This window comes from Oncorhynchus clarkii, chromosome 2 (assembly GCF_045791955.1).
Source record: "Oncorhynchus clarkii lewisi isolate Uvic-CL-2024 chromosome 2, UVic_Ocla_1.0, whole genome shotgun sequence".
Classification (NCBI taxonomy): domain Eukaryota; kingdom Metazoa; phylum Chordata; class Actinopteri; order Salmoniformes; family Salmonidae; genus Oncorhynchus; species Oncorhynchus clarkii.
The window spans coordinates 1,774,749-1,800,515 of record NC_092148.1 but is presented as its reverse complement, the minus strand read 5'-3'; the positions used below and the strand labels follow the sequence as shown (position 1 = coordinate 1,800,515).

Here is a 25,767-nt window from a genome sequence, read left to right as displayed (position 1 = left end):
GCAACAGCCTTCACACAGAGCAACAGCCTTCACACCACAGCAACAGCCTTCACACCACAGCAACAGCCTTCACAGCACAGCAACAGCCTTCACACCACAGCAACAGCCTTCACACCACAGCAACAGCCTTCACACCACAGCAACAGCCTTCACAGCACAGCAAACAGCCTTCACAGCACAGCAAACAGCCTTCACAGCACAACAACAGCCTTCACACAGAGCAACAGCCTTCACACCACAGCGACAGCCTTCACACCACAGCAACAGCCTTCACAACACAGCAAACAGCCTTCACAGCACAACAACAGCCTTCAAACAGAGCAACAACCTTCACACCACAGTGACAGCCTTCACACCACAGCGACAACCTTCACACCACAGTGACAACCTTCACACCACAGCGACAACCTTCACACCACAGCGACAACCTTCACACCACAGCGACAACCTTCACACCACAGCGACAACCTTCACACCACAGCGACAACCTTCACACAGAGCAACAGCCTTCACACCACAGCGACAACCTTCACACCACAGTGACAACCTTCACACCACAGTGACAACCTTCACACCACAGCGACAACCTTCACACCACAGCGACAACCTTCACACCACAGCGACAACCTTCACACCACAGCGACAACCTTCACACCACAGCGACAACCTTCACACCACAGCGACAACCTTCGCACCACAGCGACAACCTTCGCACCTCAGCGACAACCTTCACACAGAGCAACAGCCTTCACACCACAGCGACAGCCTTCAGACCACAGCGACAACCTTCACACCACAGTGACAACCTTCACACCACAGTGACAACCTTCACACCACAGCGACAACCTTCACACCACAGCGACAACCTTCACACCACAGCGACAACCTTCACACCACAGCGACAACCTTCACACCACAGCGACAACCTTCACACCACAGCGACAACCTTCACACCACAGCGACAACCTTCACACCACAGCGACAACCTTCACACCACAGCGACAACCTTCACACCACAGCGACAACCTTCACACCACAGCGACAACCTTCACACCACAGTGACAACCTTCACACCACAGCGACAACCTTCACACCACAGCGACAACCTTCACACAGAGCAACAGCCTTCACACCACAGCAACAGCCTTCACACCACAGCAAACTGTCAACTTTCCCTGGGCGTTGCAGGAGCAATGAGAAACTGATTCCCAGGAAGACATATGTTGCCCCTGGCTGCTAGAGGCAGCATCGCAAACACCACCCTAACCCATATATACTGCACTACTTTAGACCAGGGCCCTATTCCCTATATAGTGCACTACTTTAGACCAGAGCCCTATTCCCTATATAGTGCACTACATTAGACCAGAGCCATATTCCCTATATAGTGCACTACTTTAGACCAGAGCCCTATTCCCTATATAGTGCACTACATTAGACCAGAGCCATATTCCCTATATAGTGCACTACTTTAGACCAGAGCCCTATTCCCTATATAGTGCACTACATTAGACCAGAGCCCTATTCCCTATATAGTGCACTACTTTAGACCAGAGCCATATTCCCTATATAGTGCACTACATTAGACCAGAACCCTATTCCCTATATAGTACACTACTTTAGACCAGAGCCATATTCCCTATATAGTGCACCACATTAGACCAGAGCCCTATTCCCTATATAGTGCACTACTTTAGACCAGAGCCCTATTCCCTATATAGTGCACTACTTTAGACCAGTGCCCTATGGGTAGTAGTGCACTATAAAGGGAATAGGGTCCCATTTGGGACGTGTCCATCCTCTCCGTCCAATAAAAACACCACCGTGTGTTCAGATGACCCCTTCATGACCCCTCCACGACCCCATCCATGACAAACTAAACCAGCGCACTAGAGACAAGTCAATAAAACATAGTATTCCTCTTTAGGATTGAACTCCAATCTGCACTAAGACGACCGGTAAGACTTCCACACTGGGAAGAGAGAGATGAGAGAACAACGAACAGCGTTTAACAGCTTAAATTTTTTTTTAAATCACGTATGAATTCATCTTCATCGTGGACTCGGATGTCAGAAGGCCTCAGGGAGACTGTTATGCTTTTTCCATTTAGTAATAGCGATGCCAAACGCCTGGTATTATGTGATAAACCACAAGTATTAGTCTACACTGTAATACTGCACTATACCTGAGGTAAAAACACACAAAAACACACAGTACTTTAACTTATCCATGTAATACACCCAGGGAACTGATAGGAACTACCCCCCCCCCCCCCCCCCCGATAACTGCCTGACACAACGATTGGCTGGTTAACCTGATTGGTTGGGTGTGATTCCAGAACTGTCCTATCACTGCTCTGTGACTGACAGGCAGGCCCGTGTTGCTGACAGACTCCACACACACAGAGAGACAGATAATGAATAATGCTTTTGGGGGAGGCGTGTCCGTCCATCCGTCTGCCTTAGATAGAAACATGATGAGACGTGTCAGTCTATGTGGAGAGGCATGATGAAATCAGCTGTCCAATCAGGACGGATTAACAGACGGTTGTCGGAGAGCATTAAAAAGGGACCTGTCGTTTCATTGGCTCTGAACGGGGCTTGTTGATGATAGAAATGAGGGGCAGTTACTAGAAATAAAGCAACACGGACAGTGAGGAAGTCTGTCTGCCGTTAGTTAGTTAGTTAGTTAGTTAGTTAGTTAGTTAGTTAGTTCATTAGTTAGTTCATTAGTTAGTTAGTAGTGGTGTGTTAGTTGGCTCTGAACTGGGCTTGTTGATGATAGAAATGAGGGGCAGTTACTAGAAATAAAGCAACATGGACAGCGAGGAAGTCTGTCTGCCGTTAGTTAGTTAGTTAGTTAGTTAGTTAGTTAGTTAGTTAGTTAGTTTATTAGTTAGTTAGTTTGTTAGTAGTGGTGTGTTTGTTGGCTCTGAACTGGGCTTGTTGATGATAGAAATGAGGGGCAGTTACTAGAAATAAAGCCACATGGACAGTGAGGAAGTCTGTCTGCCGTTAGTTAGTTAGTTAGTTCATTAGTTAGTTAGTTATTTAGTTAGTTAGTAGTGGTGTGTTAGTTGGCTCTGAACTGGGCTTGTTGATGATAGATATATGTGGCAGTTACTAGAAATAAAGCAACATGGACTGCGAGGAAGTATGTCTGCCGTTAGTTAGATAGTTACTTGTCTACAAAGAAACGTGAACAACTGTATCGATGTTGGGTGAAGAAGTCCAACGGACTTTAGCTAGTAGTGGTGTGTTGATATCCTACAACCCACTAGATCCCCCTGGTACCATCTCCTACAACCCACTAGATCCCCATGGTACCATCTCCTACAACCCACTAGATCCCCATGGCACCATCTCCTACAACCCACTGGATCCGCCTGGTACAATCTCCTACAACCCACTAGATCCCCCTGGTACCATCTCCTACAACCCACTAGATCCCCCTGGTACCATCTCCTACAACCCACTAGATCCCCATGGTACCATCTCCTACAACCCACTAGATCCCCCTGGTGCTATCTCCAACAACCCACTAGATCTCCTGGTACCATCTCCAACAACCCACTAGATCCCCATCTCCAATAGCCCACTAGATCCCCCTGGTGCCATCTCTAACAACCCACTAGATCCCCATCTCCAACAGCCCACTAGATCCCCCTGGTGCCATCTCCTACAATCCACTAGATCCCATGGTGCTATCTCCAACAACCCACTAGATCCCCATCTCCAATAGCCCACTAGATCCCCCTGGTGCCATCTCCAACAACCCACTAGATCCCTATCTCCAACAACCCACTAGATCCCCCTGGTGCTCTCCTACAACCCACTAGATCTCTATGGTACGATCTCCTACAACCCACTAGATCCCCATCTCCAACAACCCACTAGATCCCCTGGTGCGATCTCCAACAACCCACTAGATCCCCATCTCCAACAACCCACTAGATCCCCCTGGTGCTATCTCCTACAACCCACTAGATCCCCATCTCCTACAATCCACTAGATCCCCATCTCCTACAACCCACTAGATCCCCATCTCCTACAACCCACTAGATCCCCATCTCCAACAACCCACTAGATCCCCATCTCCAACAACCCACTAGATCCCCAATCTCCAACAACCCACTAGATCCCCATCTCCAACAAAGAGTTGATAGTTAGTAAAAGAAGGTGGTTTAAAGGAGTCAGTGTACCTGGAGCAGCAGCGTGATTGGTCGGCTGTAGACTCACCTTGGAAGGACTGTCTGGCTCTCTCCACGAGTTCCTCCACGGGGTAGCTGGCCAGGTCTCCTCTGGCATGCTTGGTTTTACAGTACGTACAGGCATTCAGACAACTGGAGAGAGAGAGAGAGAGAGAAGAGGAGGTCACGCCTCAGACAAACCTACATCTGATTTCAACAGACCAGTGAAGTTTATCAGTAGAACCGCCAGGACTTGAGACGTTACAACCAGCGGACAAGGAAGCCTTTTAGAAGGTGGCCATTTTAAAGAGATCTAGAGGAGTCGTAAGACAACAACAACACCAGGGTTTGTGTGTGTGTGATCAGGTGTACGAACGACCAAACACCCCCTTCTCCCAGGCAATCATATGGTTCATTAGATGATTCTGAGACCAAATAGCCTTTTAACTAAACGTTATAATATAGAGAAGAACATATCTGAAGAGGGAAAGGAACCAGGTGAGAGAACTGAATCTTTGGAGTGGAATAGTTGGTTGCCCCCCCCCCCCTCCTCCCTTCCTCCCTCCCCCTCTCCCTCCCTGGTTGTCCCCCCCTCCCCTCCCTCCCTCATCAAGGGCTCTTTTGATGTGAGTGCCGAGGTGGACAACTGCTTTCCTTTCAGACATGATCAATTGTTCTGGTTCTCCGTACGTCTGTCTCCTTCTGCTTGTTATATTTGCTGTGAAGTGAATCTGAGAGGAGAGAAGCACAGTGCAGGATGGCAGGTTTCCATTCCTTAGTGTGACTGGCTGGGCTGACTGGCTGGCTGGCTGGCTGACTGACTGACTAGGCTGGCTGGGCTGGCTGGATGGCTGGCTGGCTGACTGACTTGGCTGGCTGACTGACTAGGCTGGCTGGCTGGCTGACTGACTAGGCTGGCTGACTGACTGGCTGGCTGGGCTGACTGGCTGAGCTGAGCTGACTAGGCTGGCTGACTGACTGACTGGCTGGCTGGCTGACTAGGCTGGCTGGCTGGCTGAGCTGAGCTGACTGGGCTGGCTGACTGGCTGAATTCCTCTGTTGCTGGCTGGCTGGCTGAATTCCTCTGTTGCTGGCTGACTGTTTAGCTGAGACGCTCAGGGCTTCTTTGAGTTCTCAGCTTTCCTGTTCCCCTGATGAGCTGTGTGTCCGGCTGAGTTCAGACAACTACAGCTCACACACACACAGCTCTTTCACACACACACATCCAAGAGCAGGCAGTGCCAAAACTTTGACATGGCGGTATCATGGCTGTTTCCAAGTTCTGGAAGAATGAAAGAGAGGAGAGGGAGACAACGGCTATATCAACATTACCTGTTCTCCACACAGATCCTCTCTCTCCCCTCCCTCCCTCTCTAGCTCTCCCTCTCTAGCTCTCTCTCTCTCCCTCTCTCTCTCTCCCTCCTTCCTTCTCTCTCTCCCTCTCTCCCCCCCCCTCCCTAGCTCTCCCTCCCTCCCTCTCTCTCTCTCCCTCCCTCCCTAGCTCCCTCTATCCCTCCCTCCCTCTCTATCTTAACCACTAAGACACACACAGTGTCGTACAAAGCCTGTGCTGCTGGTTGTAGTGGTGTCTGGCCTTGACGTGCCAAGCTGCTGGGATTCAGGAGATCAATGATGCTACTGCTGTTGTCTTGCCTTAACCCGGGTTTCTAGAGAGGGAGAAACGAGTCTGTTTTTCATTGGTTTAAAGACAGCCAGAGGGATAAATGGAACAAATCAAATGGAAGAAAACAGAAATGATTCAAGCTGGCTGGTAGGAATGTTTTATATAGTTATATATTTATATATATAAATATATTTTTTTTTACAGGGACACATTTCTCTTTCACATTCCGAAGACTTTGTAAGCAAGATTTTTTTTGAGACCATGGTCAAACAACCGTGGAAACAAAGCCGTTTTATTTCTCTATGGTATATTTTAGGCCTCATGTTGGGAGGGATAAAGACTAGGTTGACTCCTGGACAAACAGTCTAAACTCCCCCGTCAGTTCAGAAGACTAGGATGGAGTAAACAGGGTCTGTCTAAACCCCCCTGTCAGTTCAGAAGACTAGGATGGAGTAAACAGGGTCTGGGAACATGCTCCAGTCTAAACCCCCGTCAGTTCAGAAGACTAGGATGGAGTAAACAGGGTCTGTCTAAACCCCCCTGTCAGTTCAGAAGACTAGGATGGAGTAAACAGGGTCTGGGAACATGCTCCAGTCTAAACCCCCGTCAGTTCAGAAGACTAGGATGGAGTAAACAGGGTCTGTCTAAACCCCCATCAGTTCAGAAGACTAGGATGGAGTAAACAGGGTCTGACTAAACCCCCCTGTCAGTTCAGAAGTCTAGGATGGAGTAAACAGGGTCTGTTTAAACCCCCGTCAGTTCAGAAGACTAGGATGGAGTAAACAGGGTCTGTTTAAACCCCCGTCAGTTCAGAAGACTAGGATGGAGTAAACAGGGTCTGATTAAACCCTGTCAGTTCAGAAGACTAAGATGGAGTAAACAGGGTCTGTCTAAACCCCCGTCAGTTCAGAAGACTAGGATGGAGTAAACAGGGTCTGATTAAACCCTGTCAGTTCAGAAGACTAGGATGGAGTAAACAGAGTCTGTCTAAACCCCCGTCAGTTCAGAAGACTAGGATGGAGTAAACAGGGTCTGATTAAACCCTGTCAGTTCAGAAGACTAAGATGGAGTAAACAGGGTCTGTCTAAACCCCCCTGTCAGTTCAGAAGACTAGGATGGAGTAAACAGGGTCTGTTTAAACCCCCGTCAGTTCAGAAGACTAGGATGGAGTAAACAGGGTCTGTCTAAACTCCCCTGTCAGTTCAGAAGACTAGGATGGAGTAAACAGGGTCTGTCTAAACTCCCCTGTCAGTTCAGAAGACTAGGATGGAGTAAACAGGGTCTGATTAAACCCCTGTCAGTTCAGAAGACTAGGATGGAGTAAACAGAGTCTGTCTAAACCCCCGTCAGTTCAGAAGACTAGGATGGAGTAAACAGGGTCTGTCTAAACTCCCCTGTCAGTTCAGAAGACTAGGATGGAGTAAACAGGGTCTGTCTAAACCCCCCTGTCAGTTCAGAAGACTAGGATGGAGTAAAGAGGGTCTGTTTAAACCCCCGTCAGTTCAGAAGACTAGGATGGAGTAAACATGGTCTGGGAAGCTGCTCCAGTCTAAACCCTGTCAGTTCAGAAGACTAAGATGGAGTAAACAGGGTCTGTCTAAACTCCCCTGTCAGTTCAGAAGACTAGGATGGAGTAAACAGGGTCTGTCTAAACCCCCCTGTCAGTTCAGAAGACTAGGATGGAGTAAACAGAGTCTGTCTAAACCCCCGTCAGTTCAGAAGACTAGGATGGAGTAAACAGAGTCTGTCTAAACCCCCCTGTCAGTTCAGAAGACTAGGATGGAGTAAACAGGGTCTGTTTAAACCCCGTCAGTTCAGAAGACTAGGATGGAGTAAACAGGGTCTGTTTAAACCCCTGTCAGTTCAGAAGACTAGGATGGAGTAAACAGGGTCTGTTTAAACCCCTGTCAGTTCAGAAGACTAGGATGGAGTAAACAGGGTCTTCTTAAACCCCTGTCAGTTCAGAAGACTAGGATGGAGTAAACAGGGTCTGTCTAAACCCCCGTCAGTTCAGAAGACTAGGATGGAGTAAACAGGGTCTGATTAAACCCCCGTCAGTTCAGAAGACTAGGATGGAGTAAACAGGGTCTGTTTAAACCCCGTCAGTTCAGAAGACTAGGATGGAGTAGACAGGGTCTGATTAAACCCCTGTCAGTTCAGAAGACTAGGATGGAGTAAACAGGGTCTATTTAAACCCCTGTCAGTTCAGAAGACTAGGATGGAGTAAACAGGGTGTTTAAACCCCCCTGTCAGTTCAGAAGACTAGGATGGAGTAAACAGGGTCTGTTTAAACCCTGTCAGTTCAGAAGACTAGGATGGAGTAAACAGGGTCTGTCTAAACCCCCCTGTCAGTTCAGAAGACTAGGATGGAGTAAACAGGGTCTGTTTAAACCCCCGTCAGTTCAGAAGACTAGGATGGAGTAAACATGGTCTGGGAAGCTGCTCCAGTCTAAACCCTGTCAGTTCAGAAGACTAAGATGGAGTAAACAGGGTCTGTCTAAACTCCCCTGTCAGTTCAGAAGACTAGGATGGAGTAAACAGGGTCTGTCTAAACCCCCCTGTCAGTTCAGAAGACTAGGATGGAGTAAACAGAGTCTGTCTAAACCCCCGTCAGTTCAGAAGACTAGGATGGAGTAAACAGAGTCTGTCTAAACCCCCCTGTCAGTTCAGAAGACTAGGATGGAGTAAACAGGGTCTGTTTAAACCCCGTCAGTTCAGAAGACTAGGATGGAGTAAACAGGGTCTGTTTAAACCCCTGTCAGTTCAGAAGACTAGGATGGAGTAAACAGGGTCTGTTTAAACCCCTGTCAGTTCAGAAGACTAGGATGGAGTAAACAGGGTCTGTTTAAACCCCTGTCAGTTCAGAAGACTAGGATGGAGTAAACAGGGTCTGTCTAAACCCCCGTCAGTTCAGAAGACTAGGATGGAGTAAACAGGGTCTGATTAAACCCCCGTCAGTTCAGAAGACTAGGATGGAGTAAACAGGGTCTGTTTAAACCCCGTCAGTTCAGAAGACTAGGATGGAGTAGACAGGGTCTGATTAAACCCCTGTCAGTTCAGAAGACTAGGATGGAGTAAACAGGGTCTATTTAAACCCCTGTCAGTTCAGAAGACTAGGATGGAGTAAACAGGGTGTTTAAACCCCCCTGTCAGTTCAGAAGACTAGGATGGAGTAAACAGGGTCTGTTTAAACCCCGTCAGTTCAGAAGACTAGGATGGAGTAGACAGGGTCTGATTAAACCCCTGTCAGTTCAGAAGACTAGAATGGAGTAAACAGGGTCTATTTAAACCCCTGTCAGTTCAGAAGACTAGGATGGAGTAAACAGGGTGTTTAAACCCCCCTGTCAGTTCAGAAGACTAGGATGGAGTAAACAGGGTGTTTAACCCCCCCCCCCCCCCCAACAGTAAAAATACTAAATAGTGATTTACAAACCGAACCATTATAGTTGTCAATGAAGAAGAGTCACATGCCAACAATGATCTAGTCTCACAGAGTAACAATGAGACGAGCAGAAATAGACCATCCGTGACCAAATGATAACATACGGGCTTCAGTCTCATAGAAGCACAACACATTCATCTATTCAAGGACAGCACCCCCCCCTCCAGCTTAGTAACATTGCAAAGATCAGAAACTTTCTGTCCAAAAATGATGCAGAAAAATGTATCCATGCTTTTGTCATATCTAGATTAGACTACTGCAATGCTCTACTTTCCGGCTACCCGGATAAAGCACTAAATAAACTTCAGTTAGTGCTAAACACGGCTGCTAGAATCCTGACTAGAACCCAACAATGTGATCATATTACTCCAGTGCTAGCCTCTCTACACTGGCTTCCTGTCAAGGCAAGGGCTGATTTCAAGGTTTTACTGCTAACCTACAAAGCATTACATGGACTTGCTCCTACCCATCTTTCTGATTTGGTCCTGCCGTACATACCTACACGTACGCTACGGTCACAAGACGCAGGCCTCCTAATTGTCCCTAGAATTTCTAAGCAAACAGCTGGAGGCAGGGCTTTCTCCTATAGAGCTCCATCTTTATGGAACGGTCTGCCTACCCATGTGAGAGACGCAAACTCGGTCTCAACCTTTAAGTCTCTACTGAAGACTCATCTCTTCAGTGGGTCATATGATTGAGTGTAGTCTGGTCCAGGAGTGTGAAGGTGAACGGAAAGGCTCTGGAGCAACGAACCGTCCTTGCTGTCTCTGCCTGGCCGGTTCCCCTCTCTCCACTGGGATTCTCTGCCTCTAACCCTATTACAGGGGCTGAGTCACTGGCTTACTGGTGCTCTTTCATGCCATCCCTAGGAGGGGTGCGTCACTTGAGTGGGTTGAGTCACTGACGTGATCTTCCTGTCCGGGTTGGCGCCGCCCCTCGGGTTTGTGTCGCATGGAAGATGTTTGTGGGCTATACTCGGCCTTGTCTCAGGATAGTAAGTTGGTGGTTGAAGATATCCCTCTAGTGGTGTGGGGGCAGTGCTTTGGAAAAGTGGATGGGGTTATATCCTGCCTGTTTGGCCCTGTCCGGGGTATCGTCGGACGGGGCCATAGTGTCTCCCGACCCCTCCTGTTTCAGCCTCCAGTATTTATGCTGCAATAGTTTACGTGTCAGGGGGCTAGGGTCAGTCTGTTATACCTGGAGTATTTATCCTGTCTTATCTGGTGTCCTGTATGAATTTAAGTAATTCTCTCTCTCTCCCTTCCCTCCAGGAGACCCTGAGCCCTGGGACCACGCCTCAGGACTATCTGGCCTGATGACTCCTTGCTGTTCCCAGTCCACCTGGTTGTGCTGCTGCTCCAGTTTCAACTGTTCTGCCTGCGGCTATGGAACCCTGACCTGTTCACCGGACGTGCTACCAGTCCCAGACCTGCTGTTTTCAACTCTCTAGAGACAGCAGGAGCAGTAGAGATACTCTTAATGATCAGCTATGAAAAGTCAACTGACATTTACTCCTGAGGTGCTGACCTGTTTCACCTTCTACAACTACTGTGATTATTATTATCTGACCCTGCTGGTCATCTATGAACATTTGAACACCTTGGCCATGTTCTGTTATAATCACCACCCGGCACAGCCAGAAGAGGACTGGCCACCCCTCATAGCCTGGTTCCTCTCTAGGTTTCATCCTAGGTTTTGGCCTTTCTAATGACTTTTTTCTAGCCACTGTGCTTCTACATCACTTGCTGTTTGGGGTTTTAGGCTGGGTTTCTGTACAGCACTTTGCGACATCGGCTGATGTACGAAGAGTTTTATAAATAAATTTGATTGATATGTTACTAAGAATAAACCACTATTCACACACAGACTAAGAGTGTTTTATACAGTGCTGCAATCCTGCACATATAATAGCTCTCAAAACAGATGAGAGAGAGAGACAAAGAGAGAGAGAGAGAGCCTGAGAGAGAGAGAGAGAGCCCGAGAGAGAGAGAGAGAGAGAGAGAGAGAGAGAGAGAGAGAGAGAGAGAGCCCGAGAGAGAGAGAGCCTGAGAGAGAGCGAGAGAGAGAGAGAGATAGCCCGGGAGAAAGAGAAAGAGAGAGAGAGCCCGAGAGAGAGAGAGCCCGAGAGAGAGAGAGAGAGAGAGAGAGAGAGAGAGAGAGAGAGAGAGAGAGAGAGAGAGAGAGAGAGCCCGGGAGAAAGAGAAAGAGAGAGAGAGCCCGAGAGAGAGAGAGCCCGAGAGAGAGAGAGAGAGAGAGAGAGAGAGAGCCCGAGAGAGAGAGAGGAGAGAGAGAGAGAGAGAGAGAGAGAGAGAGAGAGGAGAGAGAGAGAGAGAGCCAGGGAGAAAGAGAAAGAGAGAGAGGAGAGAGAGCTAGAGATTTAGTTTAAAGACTAGTACTAATAATGCTGTGGTGGTCCAGTCAGAGAGAGAGAGAGAGAGATTTAGTGTAAAGACTAGTACTAATAATGCTGTGGTGGTCCAGTCAGAGAGAGAGAGAGAGAGATTTAGTGTAAAGACTAGTACTAATAATGCTGTGGTGGTCTAGTCAGATAGAGAGAGAGAGAGATTTAGTCTAAAGACTAGTACTAATAATGCTGTGGTGGTCCAGTCAGAGAGAGAGGAGAGAGAGAGAGAGCTAGAGATTTAGTCTAAAGACTAGTACTAATAATGCTGTGGTGGTCCAGTCAGATTTGAGGTGAACGGATGTCTTTGTAAGGAGATCTCCGGCACTTTCCCTGATTAGAATGGGCATTAAAGATGGCAGCTTAACATGACCTGGCCTCAGAGAGAACACTAACAGATGGGGCCCTCTCCCACTCTCCCATCATCCTGTCTCCCCCATGTAACCCCCTGTCAGGGTTTCTGTAACCAGAAATCTGTGGGTCTGGCTTCAGGAAGAGTCTACTCTCCTCCTTCCTCGTGTTTCTCCACAGCCTCCTCTCAAAACCCTACTCCCCCCTCTGGCCTGCAGCCTCTTCTCTCTTGGTTGTCCTGACAACAACTACATTGCTACAGTTACTGTAGTTTGTTGTCCTGACAACATCTACATTACTACATTTAATGTAGTTTATTGTCCTGATGTCTACATTACTACAGTTACTGTAGTTTGTTGTCCTGACAACAACTACATTACTACATTTACTGTAGTTTGTTGACCTGACAACGTCTACATTACTACATCTACTGTAGGTTGTTGTCCTGACAACGTCTACATTACCACTAGACAGAGCTACAATAGATAAAATCACACCAGGGAAACATGATCTCTGTTGAGTGAATTACAGCAAGGCAGAAATATGAAAAAAGTACCCAGGAAAAAGTCACACTTCTAACGTGATCTAAGACTTAAACATACGCAAGGTGGTTAATTATGTATTACTGTGGTAGCTGTGTGATGTTGGTTACTGACAGAGAAACGCGTCAGAAAAAGTGGAGCACTTGTTTTCAGACGCAGCTAGTTTGTGTAGTAGCAGCAGGGTCGCCTGAAGCAGAGGAGCTGTTAGTGTCTGTCAACCATCTCTCTACACTTCATCCATCCTCGCTGACAGACAGGAGAGCTGCCAACCTCTCTCTCTCATGTCTCTTTCTCTGTCTCTGACTGACTAAATACCTCACGGGACATCCCAAACTCTCTCTCTCTCCCTATCCCTCCTTCTCTCTCTCTCCCTCCTTCTCTCTCCCTCTGACTGACTGACTAAATACCTCACGGGACATCCCAAACCCTCTCTCCGTCCCCCCCCCCCCATCTGAGTACCTCAAGGGACATCCCAACCACTCTGACAGGAGCATCTCAGGCTCATCACAACCACACTGGTTTCAAACAGAACCAGGCCAACAGTACCAGGCCAACAGAACCAGGCCAACAGAACCAGGCCAACAGAACCAGGCCAACAGAACCAGGCCAACAGAACCAGAATCCCACTGAATGAACTTTCAACACCAGTATTATTGTTATTTTAAAGACGTGACTAGAGACCGTGGAAAGGAGCAGCTTGGGATTTCATTGTATTATTGTTCAGTAATGTAGACGTACTTCTCCAAACGAGAGGCGCCCCCCCCCCCTCTACTTCTCCAAACGAGAGGCGCCCCCCCCCCCCTCCTCTCTAGACACCTGCAGTAACTCATTTCTGATTTCTTAACGACTGTAACCTGTCGTCTGAATGCCTCTTGCTGTGTTGCCGTGTGACTCTCTCCTCAAACATTAATTACACATGAAGGTGTACGAGAACAACATACTTCATCATTACGACACACACACACACACACACACACACACACAGGACAATGTACTACATCGTTATGGCTCAGAGGCAGGGAAGGCCCCTGGTGCAACAGCACACAGCTTTACCTCTGTCACACACACACACACACACACACACACACACACACACACACACCACACACACACACACACACACCACACACACACACACCTCTTTGTTATCCCCGTCAACACTGCAGATGATGGAGAGACAATAGCACTGGGTCCCCCCTGATCGACTCCTGGTCCCTCAATATATTAATTTGTGTCCCTGAGTGGAAACCTGCAATAAATTACACTGACCCCCCTCACTGGCAGACACACACCCAAGAGGACACTCCTAGGAGCTGCTGCCTCCCAGAACGGCTTCAAATACTATTCAAAATGTATTTCAAAAACTTTATCGGTGTTTAATTAAGCCGAAACAAATAAACCAATAAAACAGTCCCAGAACTGTAAAACCCCGCCCGTCTCACATTCCAGGGAGAGTGGGGCATTCTGGGCTGAAAGGATTTGAACGATGTCAAATAGTGTTTGAACCCATGTCCCTATGAGCAGAGGAGGGAAAGCACTAAAGGGCCTAAACACTAAGCCTGTGATCTGCATTTAAACAACTAAAGCATTTATTCTCCATTAATTGGAAAGCAGCTGAATCTATGGCCACGTATTGTGTTTTACAGCTTTTTATTTAGAGACATTGATTAAAAAAATATATGAAAAAGGGGTTTGAACTTGAAGAGAAGTTGCAGGAAATCATCGTATTGTTTGTGTCAAACCAGGACAAGGAGGGTCGAGTGAATATTGAACCCAACACACAAAGTAGAAAACAATTAAATCCTTTCATAAGAGGCTCCTCAAAGTCAAAGTGGAATAAAACAGGCGAACACCACTGGGACGACTCCCACTGCTGGAATAAAACAGGCGAACACCACTGGGACGACTCCCACTGCTGGAATAAAACAGGCGAACACCACTGGGACGACTCCCACTGCAGGAATAAAACAGGCGAACACCACTGGGACGACTCACACTGCAGGAATAAAACAGGCGGACACCACTGGGACGACTCACACTGCTGGAATAAAACAGGCGAACACCACTGGGACGACTCCCACTGCTGGAATAAAACAGGGGAACACCACTGGGACGACTCCCACTGCTGGAATAAAACAGGCGAACACCACTGGGACGACTCCCACTGCTGGAATAAAACAGGCGAACACCACTGGGACGACTCCCACTGCTGGAATAAAACAGGCGAACACCACTGGGACGACTCCCACTGCTGGAATAAAACAGGCGAACACCACTGGGACGACTCCCACTGCAGGAATAAAACAGGCGAACACCACTGGGACGACTCCCACTGCTGGAATAAAACAGGCGAACACCACTGGGACGACTCCCACTGCTGGAATAAAACAGGCGAACACCACTGGGACGACTCCCACTGCTGGAATAAAACAGGCGAACACCACTGGGACGACTCCCACTGCTGGAATAAAACAAACTAAACAGCAAACAATTTTGAGTTTTAAGTCTGAACGGCATCAAGGGTCCATTTGAGAAATCAGTTACGAGTCAAAGAGAGCTGCTAAGTCTGAGAAACACACAGGGGAGTTTCTGAGCCAGTGGAAGAGCTGAAATGTCACCCAGGGACAGCACACAGCAGACCTCACCACACTAACAGGGGAGTTTCTGAGCCAGTGGAAGAGCTGAAATGTCACCCAGGGACAACACACAGCAGACCTCACCACACTAACCATAGCTTTAACAGTTCAACCACTTCTGTTGGTTTGGCAACGCAGTACTGAATGGAACTAGGAACGCCAAGCATTGCTGCTGCACCTGCGATAACATCTGAAGAAAATACACGACCCGATAGAATTTAATTTGATATGAAACCGCAGTGGGATGCCTATTGAACACACCACACCGGGCTGTCGACTGGCTGTCTACCAGTCTGGGCAGGTGAACTAACAGCACGATCAGGTGAGATAATGACCCTGAGATAATGTAGGAATGGGTGAACTAACAGCAGGATCAGGTGAACTCATCAACCTGAGATAATGTAGGAAGGAGTGAACTAACAGGATAATCAGATGAGATAATGAAGGAAAGGGGTGAACTAACAGCAGGATCAGGTGAACTCATCAACCTGGGATAATGTAGGAAGGAGTGAACTCATGACCCTGAGATAATGTAGGAAGGAGTGAACTCATGACCCTGAGATAATGTAGAAAGGGGCCCGTGTAACAACACTAGCAGCAGAAGCCAAGATGAAATCTAAATCAGTAGAACAGGAAATCCCCTTCAAGTCAATGGGGTCTATAGTACTATTTCTATGGCAACAGCCTATAGCCCGCTCAGCCTCCACGCCACAGTACAGCAGCATTCCTTTAACACAATGCTCAGACAAGCTGAGGGGAAAACAGAGTGGCTCTGGAGACTAAACAAGAAGCTGCAGCAGTCAGAGAACTCACAGTGTTGTGTGTAACCTTCACTGAGAACAGATCAGGGTGTGTGTGTGTGTGTGTGTGTGTGTGTGTGTGGCGGCCTCACAGGGAGCATGAAGCACGAGACTAAATACAGAGAGAGTTCATTAGGTCAGAGACAAAGAGATGATTCAACACTAGAGACTTGGACACTGCACAGAGACGCTGCACAGAGACACAGCCTGGGACAGAGACAGATGGAGACTGGGACGCTGCACAGAGACACAGCCTGGGACAGAGACAGATGGAGACTGGGACGCTGCACATAGACACAGCCTGGGACAGAGACAGATGGAGACTGGGACGCTGCACAGAGACACAGCCTGGGACAGAGACAGATGGAGACTGAGATGATGCACATAGACACAGCCTGGGACAGAGACAGATGGAGACTGAGATTCTGCACAGAGACACAGCCTGGGACAGAGACAGATGAGGGACTGGGACACTGCACAGAGACACAGCCTGGGACAGAGACAGATGGAGACTGAGATGCTGCACAGAGACACAGCCTGGGACAGAGACAGATGAGGGACTGGGACACTGCACAGAGACACAGCCTGGGACAGAGACAGATGAGGGACTGGGACACTGCACAGAGACACAGCCTGGGACAGAGACAGATGAGGGACTGGGACACTGCACAGAGACACAGCCTGGGACAGAGACAGATGGAGACTGAGATGCTGCACAGAGACACAGCCTGGGACAGAGACAGATGAGGGACTGGGACACTGCACAGAGACACAGCCTGGGACAGAGACAGATGAGGGACTGGGACACTGCACAGAGACACAGCCTGGGACAGAGACAGATGAGGGACTGGGACACTGCACAGAGACACAGCCTGGGACAGAGACAGATGAGGGACTGGGACACTGCACAGAGACACAGCCTGGGACAGAGACAGATGGAGACTGAGATGCTGCACAGAGACACAGCCTGGGACAGAGACAGATGGAGACTGGGACACTGCACAGAGACACAGCCTGGGACAGAGACAGATGGAGACTGGGACACTGCACAGAGACACAGCCTGGGACAGAGACAGATGAGGGACTGGGACACTGCACAGAGACACAGCCTGGGACAGAGACAGATGAGGGACTGGGACACTGCACAGAGACACAGCCTGGGACAGAGACAGATGAGGGACTGGGACACTGCACAGAGACACAGCCTGGGACAGAGACAGATGAGGGACTGGGACACTGCACAGAGACACAGCCTGGGACAGAGACAGATGAGGGACTGGGACACTGCACAGAGACACAGCCTGGGACAGAGACAGATGAGGGACTGGGACACTGCACAGAGACACAGCCTGGGACAGAGACAGATGGAGACTGGGACACTGCACAGAGACACAGCCTGGGACAGAGACAGATGAGGGACTGGGACACTGCACAGAGACACAGCCTGGGACAGAGACAGATGGAGACTGAGATGCTGCACAGAGACACAGCCTGGGACAGAGACAGATGGAGACTGGGACACTGCACAGAGACACAGCCTGGGACAGAGACAGATGGAGACTGGGACACTGCACAGAGACACAGCCTGGGACAGAGACAGATGAGGGACTGGGACACTGCACAGAGACACAGCCTGGGACAGAGACAGATGGAGACTGAGATGCTGCACAGAGACACAGCCTGGGACAGAGACAGATGAGGGACTGGGACACTGCACAGAGACACAGCCTGGGACAGAGACAGATGAGGGACTGGGACACTGCACAGAGACACAGCCTGGGACAGAGACAGATGAGGGACTGGGACACTGCACAGAGACACAGCCTGGGACAGAGACAGATGGAGACTGAGATGCTGCACAGAGACACAGCCTGGGACAGAGACAGATGGAGACTGGGACACTGCACAGAGACACAGCCTGGGACAGAGACAGATGGAGACTGGGACACTGCACAGAGACACAGCCTGGGACAGAGACAGATGAGGGACTGGGACACTGCACAGAGACACAGCCTGGGACAGAGACAGATGAGGGACTGGGACACTGCACAGAGACACAGCCTGGGACAGAGACAGATGAGGGACTGGGACGCTGCACAGAGACACAGCCTGGGACAGAGACAGATGAGGGACTGGGACACTGCACAGAGACACAGCCTGGGACAGAGACAGATGAGGGACTGGGACACTGCACAGAGACACAGCCTGGGACAGAGACAGATGAGGGACTGGGACGCTGCACAGAGACACAGCCTGGGACAGAGACAGATGAGGGACTGGGACACTGCACAGAGACACAGCCTGGGACAGAGACAGATGAGGGACTGGGACGCTGCACAGAGACACAGCCTGGGACAGAGACAGATGGAGACTGGGACGCTGCACAGAGACACAGCCTGGGACAGAGACAGATGAGGGACTGGGACGCTGCACAGAGACACAGCCTGGGACAGAGACAGATGAGGGACTGGGACACTGCACAGAGACACAGCCTGGGACAGAGACAGATGAGGGACTGGGACACTGCACAGAGACACAGCCTGGGACAGAGACAGATGAGGGAGTGAAAGAGAAATAAATAAAGAGCAAATATAGTAAAAGAGAGAGAGACTCGGAGAAAGAGGTAAGAGAGAGAGACTCAGAGAAAGAGGTAAAGAGAGAGAGAGAGACTCAGAGAAAGAGGTAAGAGAGAGATATTCAGAGAAAGAGGTAAGAGAGAGAGAGAGACTCAGAGAAAGAGGTAAGAGAGAGAGACTCAGAGAAAGAGGTAAAGAGAGAGAGAGACTCAGAGAAAGAGGTAAGAGAGAGAGACTCAGAGAAAGAGGTAAAGAGAGAGAGAGAGACTCAGAGAAAGAGGTAAGAGAGAGATATTCAGAGAAAGAGGTAAGAGAGAGAGAGAGACTCAGAGAAAGAGGTAAGAGAGAGAGACTCAGAGAAAGAGGTAAGAGAGAGAGACTCAGAGAAAGAGGTAAGAGAGAGAGACTCAGAGAAAGAGGTAAGAGAGAGAGAGAGACTCAGAGAAAGAGGTAAGAGAGAGAGACTCAGAGAAAGAGGTAAGAGAGAGAGACTCAGAGAAAGAGGTAAGAGAGAGAGACTCAGAGAAAGAGGTAAGAGAGAGAGACTCAGAGAAAGAGGTAAGAGAGAGAGACTCAGAGAAAGAGGTAAGAGAGAGAGACTCGGAGAAAGAGGTAAGAGAGAGAGAGAGACTCAGATAAAGAGGTAAAGAGAGAGAGAGAGACTCAGAGAAAGAGAAACTCAGAGGAAGAGGTAGAGAGAGAGAGATATTCAGAGAAAGAGGTAAAGAGAGAGAGAGAGAGAGAGAGAGAGAGACTCGGATAAAGAGGTAAGAGAGAGAGAGACTCAGAGAAAGAGGTAAGAGAGAGAGATACTCAGAGAAAGAGGTAAGAGAGATACTCAGAGAAAGAGGTAAGAGAGATACTCAGAGAAAGAGGTAAGAGAGAGAGAGATACTCAGAGAAAGAGGTAGAAGAGAGAGATACTCAGAGAAAGAGGTAAAGAGAGAGAGATACTCAGAGAAAGAGGTAAGAGAGAGAGAGACTCAGAGAAAGAGGTAAGAGAGAGAGAGACTCAGAGAAAGAGGTGAAGAGAGAGACTCAGAGAAAGAGGTAAGAGAGAGAGAGACTCAGAGAAAGAGGTAAAGAGAGAGACTCAGAGAAAGAGGTAAGAGAGAGAAACTCAGAGAAATAGGTAAAGAGAAAGAGAGACTCAGAGAAAGAGGTAAAGAGAGAGACTCAGAGAAAGAGGTAAGAGAGAGAAACTCAGAGAAATAGGTAAAGAGAAAGAGAGACTCAGAGAAAGAGGTAAGAGAGAGAGACTCAGAGAAAGAGGTAAGAGAGAGAAACTCAGAGAAATAGGTAAAGAGAAAGAGAGACTCAGAGAAAGAGGTAAGAGAGAGAGACTCAGAGAAAGAGGTAAAGAGAGAGACTCAGAGAGAGAGGTAAGATAGAGAGAGACTCAGAGAAAGAGGTAAGAGAGAGAGACTCAGAGAAAGAGGTAAAGAGAGAGACTCAGAGAAATAGGTAAAGAGAGAGACTCAGAGAAAGAGGTAAGAGAGAGAGATACTCAGAGAAAGAGGTAAGAGAGATACTCAGAGAAAGAGGTAAAGAGAGAGAGAGACTCAGAGAAAGAGGTAAGAGAGAGAGACTCAGAGAAAGAGGTAAGAGAGAGAGACTCAGAGAAAGAGGTAAAGAGAGAGACTCAGAGAGGTAAGAGAGAGAGAGACTCAGAGAAAGAGGTAAAGAGAGAAACCCAGAGAAAGAGAGACTCAGAGAAAGAGGTAAGAGACTCAGAGAAAGAGGTAGAAAGACTCAGAGAGAGGTAAAGAGAGAGACTCAGAGAAAGAGGTAAAGAGAGAGACTCAGAGAAAGAGGTAAAGAGACTCATAGAAAGAGGTAGAAAGACTCAGAGAGAGGTAAAGAGAAAGAGAGAAATAATGAAAGAGAATGAGAGAGAGACAGAAAGAGAAAGAGAGAGATAATAAAAGAGAGGGACAGAGAAAGAGAGAGGTAAAGAGAGAGATAATAAAAGAGAGAGAGGGACAGAGAAAGAGAGAGGTAAAGAGAGAGATAATAAAAGAGAGAGAGGGACAGAGAAAGAGAGGTAAAGAGAGAGATAATAAAAGAGAGAGAGGGACAGAGAAAGAGAGAGGTAAAGAGAGAGATAATAAAAGAGAGACAGAGAGGAGAGAGGTAAAGAGAGAGATACTAAAAGAGAGACTCAGAGAAAGAGAGAGGTAAAGAGAGAGATAATACAAGAGAGAGAGAGAGAGAGAAGTAAAGAGAGAGATAATAAAAGAGAGACTCAGAGAAGGAGAGAGAAAAGACAGAGCTCTGCCTGGGGAGCAGATTAGTGCGTCTTAGCATCAGAGTTAGGAGACATGAGATGCCCTAAACGGAGGCCTTGTGTACCAGTGTGGCCTTAACCACTAGATCCAGGCTTAATCTGCTGCTCATCTCCCACTTCATCACATCTTTAATTACCCTCTATTACAGCACAGAGACTCAGACCTACTGAGACCCCCTCCACCACACACACAGTAGGGCTGGGTATTACCAGGGACCTCACCATACCGTATCAACGCGATACTTACGGGTGGGAGGTTGAGGACAAGGGTGGGAGGTTGAGGACAAGGGTGGGAGGTTGAGGACAAGGGTGGGAGGTTGAGGACAAGGGAGGGAGGTTGAGGACAAGGGAGGGAGGTTGAGGACAAGGGAGGGAGGTTGAGGACAAGGGAGGGAGGTTGAGGACAAGGGAGGGAGGTTGAGGACAAGGGAGGGAGGTTGAGGACAAGGGAGTGAGGTTGAGGACAAGGGTGGGAGGTTGAGGACAAGGGTGGGAGGTTGAGGACAAGGGTGCGAGGTTGAGGACAAGGGTGCGAGGTTGAGGACAAGGGTGGGAGGCTGAGGACAAGGGTGGGAGGTTGAGGACAAGAGGGAGGCTGAGGACAAAGGTGGGAGTTGAGGACAGGAGAGGGAGGCTGAGGACAAGAGAGGGAGGCTGAGGACAGGGGAGGGAGGACGAGGACAAGGGAGGGAGGTTGAGGACAAGGGAGGGAGGCTGAGGACAAGGGAGGTAGGATGAGGACAAGGGTGGGAGGCTGAGGACAAGGGTGGAAGGATGAGGACAAGGGGGGGGGAGGTTGAGGACAAGGGAGGGAGGATTAGGACACGGGAGGGAGGTTGAGGACAAGGGAGGGAGGATGAGGACAAGGGAGGGAGGATGAGGACAAGGGAGGGAGGATGAGGACAAGGGAGGGAGGATGAGGACAAGGGAGGGAGGTTGAGGACAAGGGAGGGAGGTTGAGGACACGGGAGCTGGAGGACAAGGGAGGTTGGTTGAGGACAAGGGAGGGAGGTTGAGGACAAGGGAGGGAGGTTGAGGACAAGGGAGTGAGGATGAGGACAAGGGAGGGAGGTTGAGGACAAGGGAGGGAGGTTGAAGACAAGGGAGGGAGGCTGAGGACAAGGGTGGGAGGTTGAGGACAAGGGTGGGAGGTTGAGGACAAGGGTGGGAGGTTGAGGACAAGGGAGGGAGGTTGAGGACAAGGGAGTGAGGTTGAGGACAAGGGAGGGAGGTTGAGGACAAGGGAGTGAGGTTGAGTACAAGGGAGTGAGGTTGAGGACAAGGGAGGGAGGTTGAGGACAAGAGTGGGAGGTTGAGGACAAGGGAGGGAGGTTGAGGACAAGAGTGGGAGGTTGAGGACAAGGGAGGTTGAGGACAAGGGTGGGAGGCTGAGGACACGGGAGGGATGCTGAGGACAAGGGAGGTTGAGGACAAGGGAGGGATGCTGAGGACAAGGGAGGGAGGTTGAGGACAAGGGAGGGATGCTGAGGACAAGTGCGTGAGGATGAGGACAAGTGCGTGAGGATGAGGACAAGGGAGGGAGGATGAGGACAAGGGAGGGAGGATGAGGACAAGGGAGGGAGGATGAGGACAAGGGAGGGAGGATGAGGACAAGGGAGGGAGGCTGATGACAAGGGAGGGAGGTTGAGGACAAGGAAGAGAGGTTGAGAACAAGGGAGGGAGGCTGAGGACAAGGAAGAGAGGTTGAGAACAAGGGAGGGAGGCTGAGGACAAGGAAGAGAGGGAGGTTGAGGACAAGGGAGGGAGGTTGAGGACAAGTCCATCTTTCTGTTAAGCAGCCCGGGCAGATCAGACTGAAAACAAGCTCTTTGTTTTAAATGACAGGGATGAACTCAGAACCATGTGATGTAGTTATGAATGACAATGGAGACAAACCCCTTTTCCCTGTACACATGTAATATCCCAGTTTGTTGTTTACATCACAACATAATATATTAAACTCTTCAGGACAGGATGGAACTGCACGGCTAGGAGAAGGACAGGAAGTGTACAAGACAGCATTCCTGGAAGTGTATTGCGTTACATTGACAGTACGGAAGAGTTTAAACGGCGACCTCACAGTGAATGACAGCGTTGGGATATACTGTACTACAGTGTTAACCTTATGGAAGTAATATATGAGACAAGGGAGAGAGAGGGGGGGAGAGAGAGAGAGAGGGGGGGGGATATACTGTACTACAGTGTTAACCTTATGGAAGTAATATATAAGACAAGGGAGAGAGGGGGGGGGGGGAGAGAGAGGGGTGGGGGGGATATACTGTACTACAGTGTTAACCTTATGGAAGTAATATATGAGACAAGGGAGAGAGGGGGGGAGAGAGAGAGAGGGGTGGGGGGGGATATACTGTACTACAGTGTTAACCTTATGGAAGTAATATATGAGACAAGGGAGAGAGGGGGGGGGGGGGAGAGAGAGAGAGGGGTGGGGGGGATATACTGTACTACAGTGTTAACCTTATGGAAGTAACATGGTAAAACGTTACCATACACACTGTGTTTATAGACCTCTCCTTTATAACAAAGAGACGTTTCACAGCGAGAGAGAGAGGGGGGGAGAGGGAGAGGGGAGAGAGAGAGGGGGGAGGAGAGGGTTGGGAGGGGGGGGGGACTGTCATACATCAAAGCTGACATTGCCAAGAAGCAAAAAGTTCACAGGGAGAGAAACAATGACTCCTGTAAGTGTTCTGGAACTAGTTTGAGGAGACAATCCATTCATTCTCCTGAGAGGTTTGATTTGCAGCAACGTCGATCAGACGGACTGAGAGAGAGTAGAGAGAGAGAGAGAGAGAGAGAAGAGAGACAGGATAGAGAGAGAGACAGAGGAGAGAGAGAGGAGAGAGAGAGAGAGAGAGTAGAGAGAGAGAGAAGAGAGACAGGAGAGAGAGAGTAGAGAGAGAGAGTAGAAAGAGACAGAGAGAGTGGAAAGAGACAGAGAGAGTGGAAAGAGACAGCGAGAGTGGAAAGAGAGAGAGAGTAGAGAGACAGAGACAGAGAGAAAGACAGAGAGAGAGAGAGAGGGGTGGGGGGGAGAGAGAAAGACAGAGAGAGACAGAGAGCGAGAAAGACAGACAGAGAGAGAGAGACAGAGAGAGAGAGAGACAGACAGGGGTAATTTACCAGTAGAATAGGGCTGGTATAGAGGGGTAATAACCAGTAGAATAGGGCTGGGTATAGAGGGGTAATATACCAGACCAGTAGAATAGGGCTGGGTATAGAGGGGTAATAACCAGTAGAATAGGGCTGGGTATAGAGGGGTAATAACCAGTAGAATAGGGCTGGTATAGAGGGGTAATGACCAGTAGAATAGGGCTGGGTATAGAGGGGTAATATACCAGACCAGTAGAATAGGGCTGGGTATAGAGTGGTATAACATTACTCTAGACACAAGACATTAGAGAGGCCCATCATTACTCCATGTACCAGACATCAGAGGCCCAGCATTACTCTACATACCAGACATCAGAGAGGCCCAGCATTACTCTACCTACCAGACATCATAGAGGCCCAGTATCACTCTACATACCAGACATCAGACATCAGAGAGGCTCAGCATTACTCTACCTACCAGACATCAGAGAGGCCCAGTATCACTCTACATACCAGACATCAGAGAGGCCCAGTATCACTCTACATACCAGACATCAGAGAGGCCCTGCATTACTCTACCTACCAGACATCAGAGAGGCCCAGTATCACTCTACATACCAGACATCAGAGAGGCCCAGTATCACTCTACATACCAGACATCAGAGAGGCCCAGCATTACTCTACATACCAGACATCAGAGTGGGCCCTCGCTCACTTATTCTGCCCTCCACTCCTTTGGCCCAACCAAATGTCAATCAATTTCATAGTTTAAGTTGTAATATTTATTTGAGCTGAGGCGAGACTAAACAATCTGCGTGAGTTTGTTTGCTTTGGAAAATTAAAATTCTTCAGAGTGGATGGACATGACAGGAGAGAGGGCCTAGGACTGAGAGTGTGTGAGAGTGTGTGTGAGAGAGGGGGGAGATCGAGACAGGGAGCTAGAGAGCCTCAGAAGGGGGAGGAGAGAGCAAAAGGAGAGAGAGATGGAGAGAGAGAGGGGGAGAGAGAGCGGAAGGAGAGGCTGTGAGTAGAGAGGAGAGAGAGGCAGTGAGGAGGGAGGGAGGGAGGGAGGGAGGGAGGGAGGGAGGGAGGGAGGGAGGGAGGGAGGGACACATTTAGAGATGTGACAGAAGCTAGGTTTCCAGCCAATTGGCGACAGAGGTTCAAGCGTATATCAACTGCCTTGTCCAGGGGCAGAACGACAGATATTTCTGTCATTTACCTTGTCAGCTCAGCTTGTCATGTTAAAGTTTCGCTCAATAATTTTTTACTAATTATTATTAATTAGCTAAGTTTAAAGCCAACTTTAGTAGGACCATGTGCACTTTGTAATTTGTAATTTCCCTGGCAATTATACCATATAAAAATACGGTCCTAAGAGTACATTATGGCTGGGCCAGAATAAGAACAGGGCAGACCATCAGAATCCATCACTAATGATGGAGTAGTACCCCGCAGTCACTGGCTGGCTCCGTCCCAAATCACACCCTATTCCCTATGTAGCGCACTACTTTCCACCAGATAGGTACAGTCTGGGAGTAGTAGCTCTACGTTAGAAGTAGTACACTCTCTATAGGGAATAAGGGAACCAATTGGGACGTATTTGGTTTCAGAGGTAAAAATAAGGAATTGATTAAAAATAAATGTGGTACAGACGCTAATTGTTTCAGATAATAAACGCTGCGGCTATCTCCCAGTTATGACCGAAACAGACTGAATGCTCTCTGATGTTACTGATACAACTACTACTATCTCCCAGTTATCACCGAAACAGACTGAATGCTCTCTGATGTTACTGCTTTTTAAAGCTAA

General features: G+C 48.8%; 1 protein-coding gene across 1 annotated transcript in view; it reads right to left on the bottom strand.

Annotated features, from left to right (window-relative positions):
- LOC139418921 (threonylcarbamoyladenosine tRNA methylthiotransferase-like) overlaps positions 1 to 25,767 on the bottom strand; it is a 404,223-nt gene that overhangs the window by 100,226 nt on the left and 278,230 nt on the right. Inside the window, exon 8 of the mRNA XM_071168710.1 lies at positions 4,239 to 4,342. Coding sequence (XP_071024811.1) covers positions 4,239 to 4,342 — 104 coding nt within the window. The remainder of the gene's footprint in view (positions 1 to 4,238; positions 4,343 to 25,767) is intronic.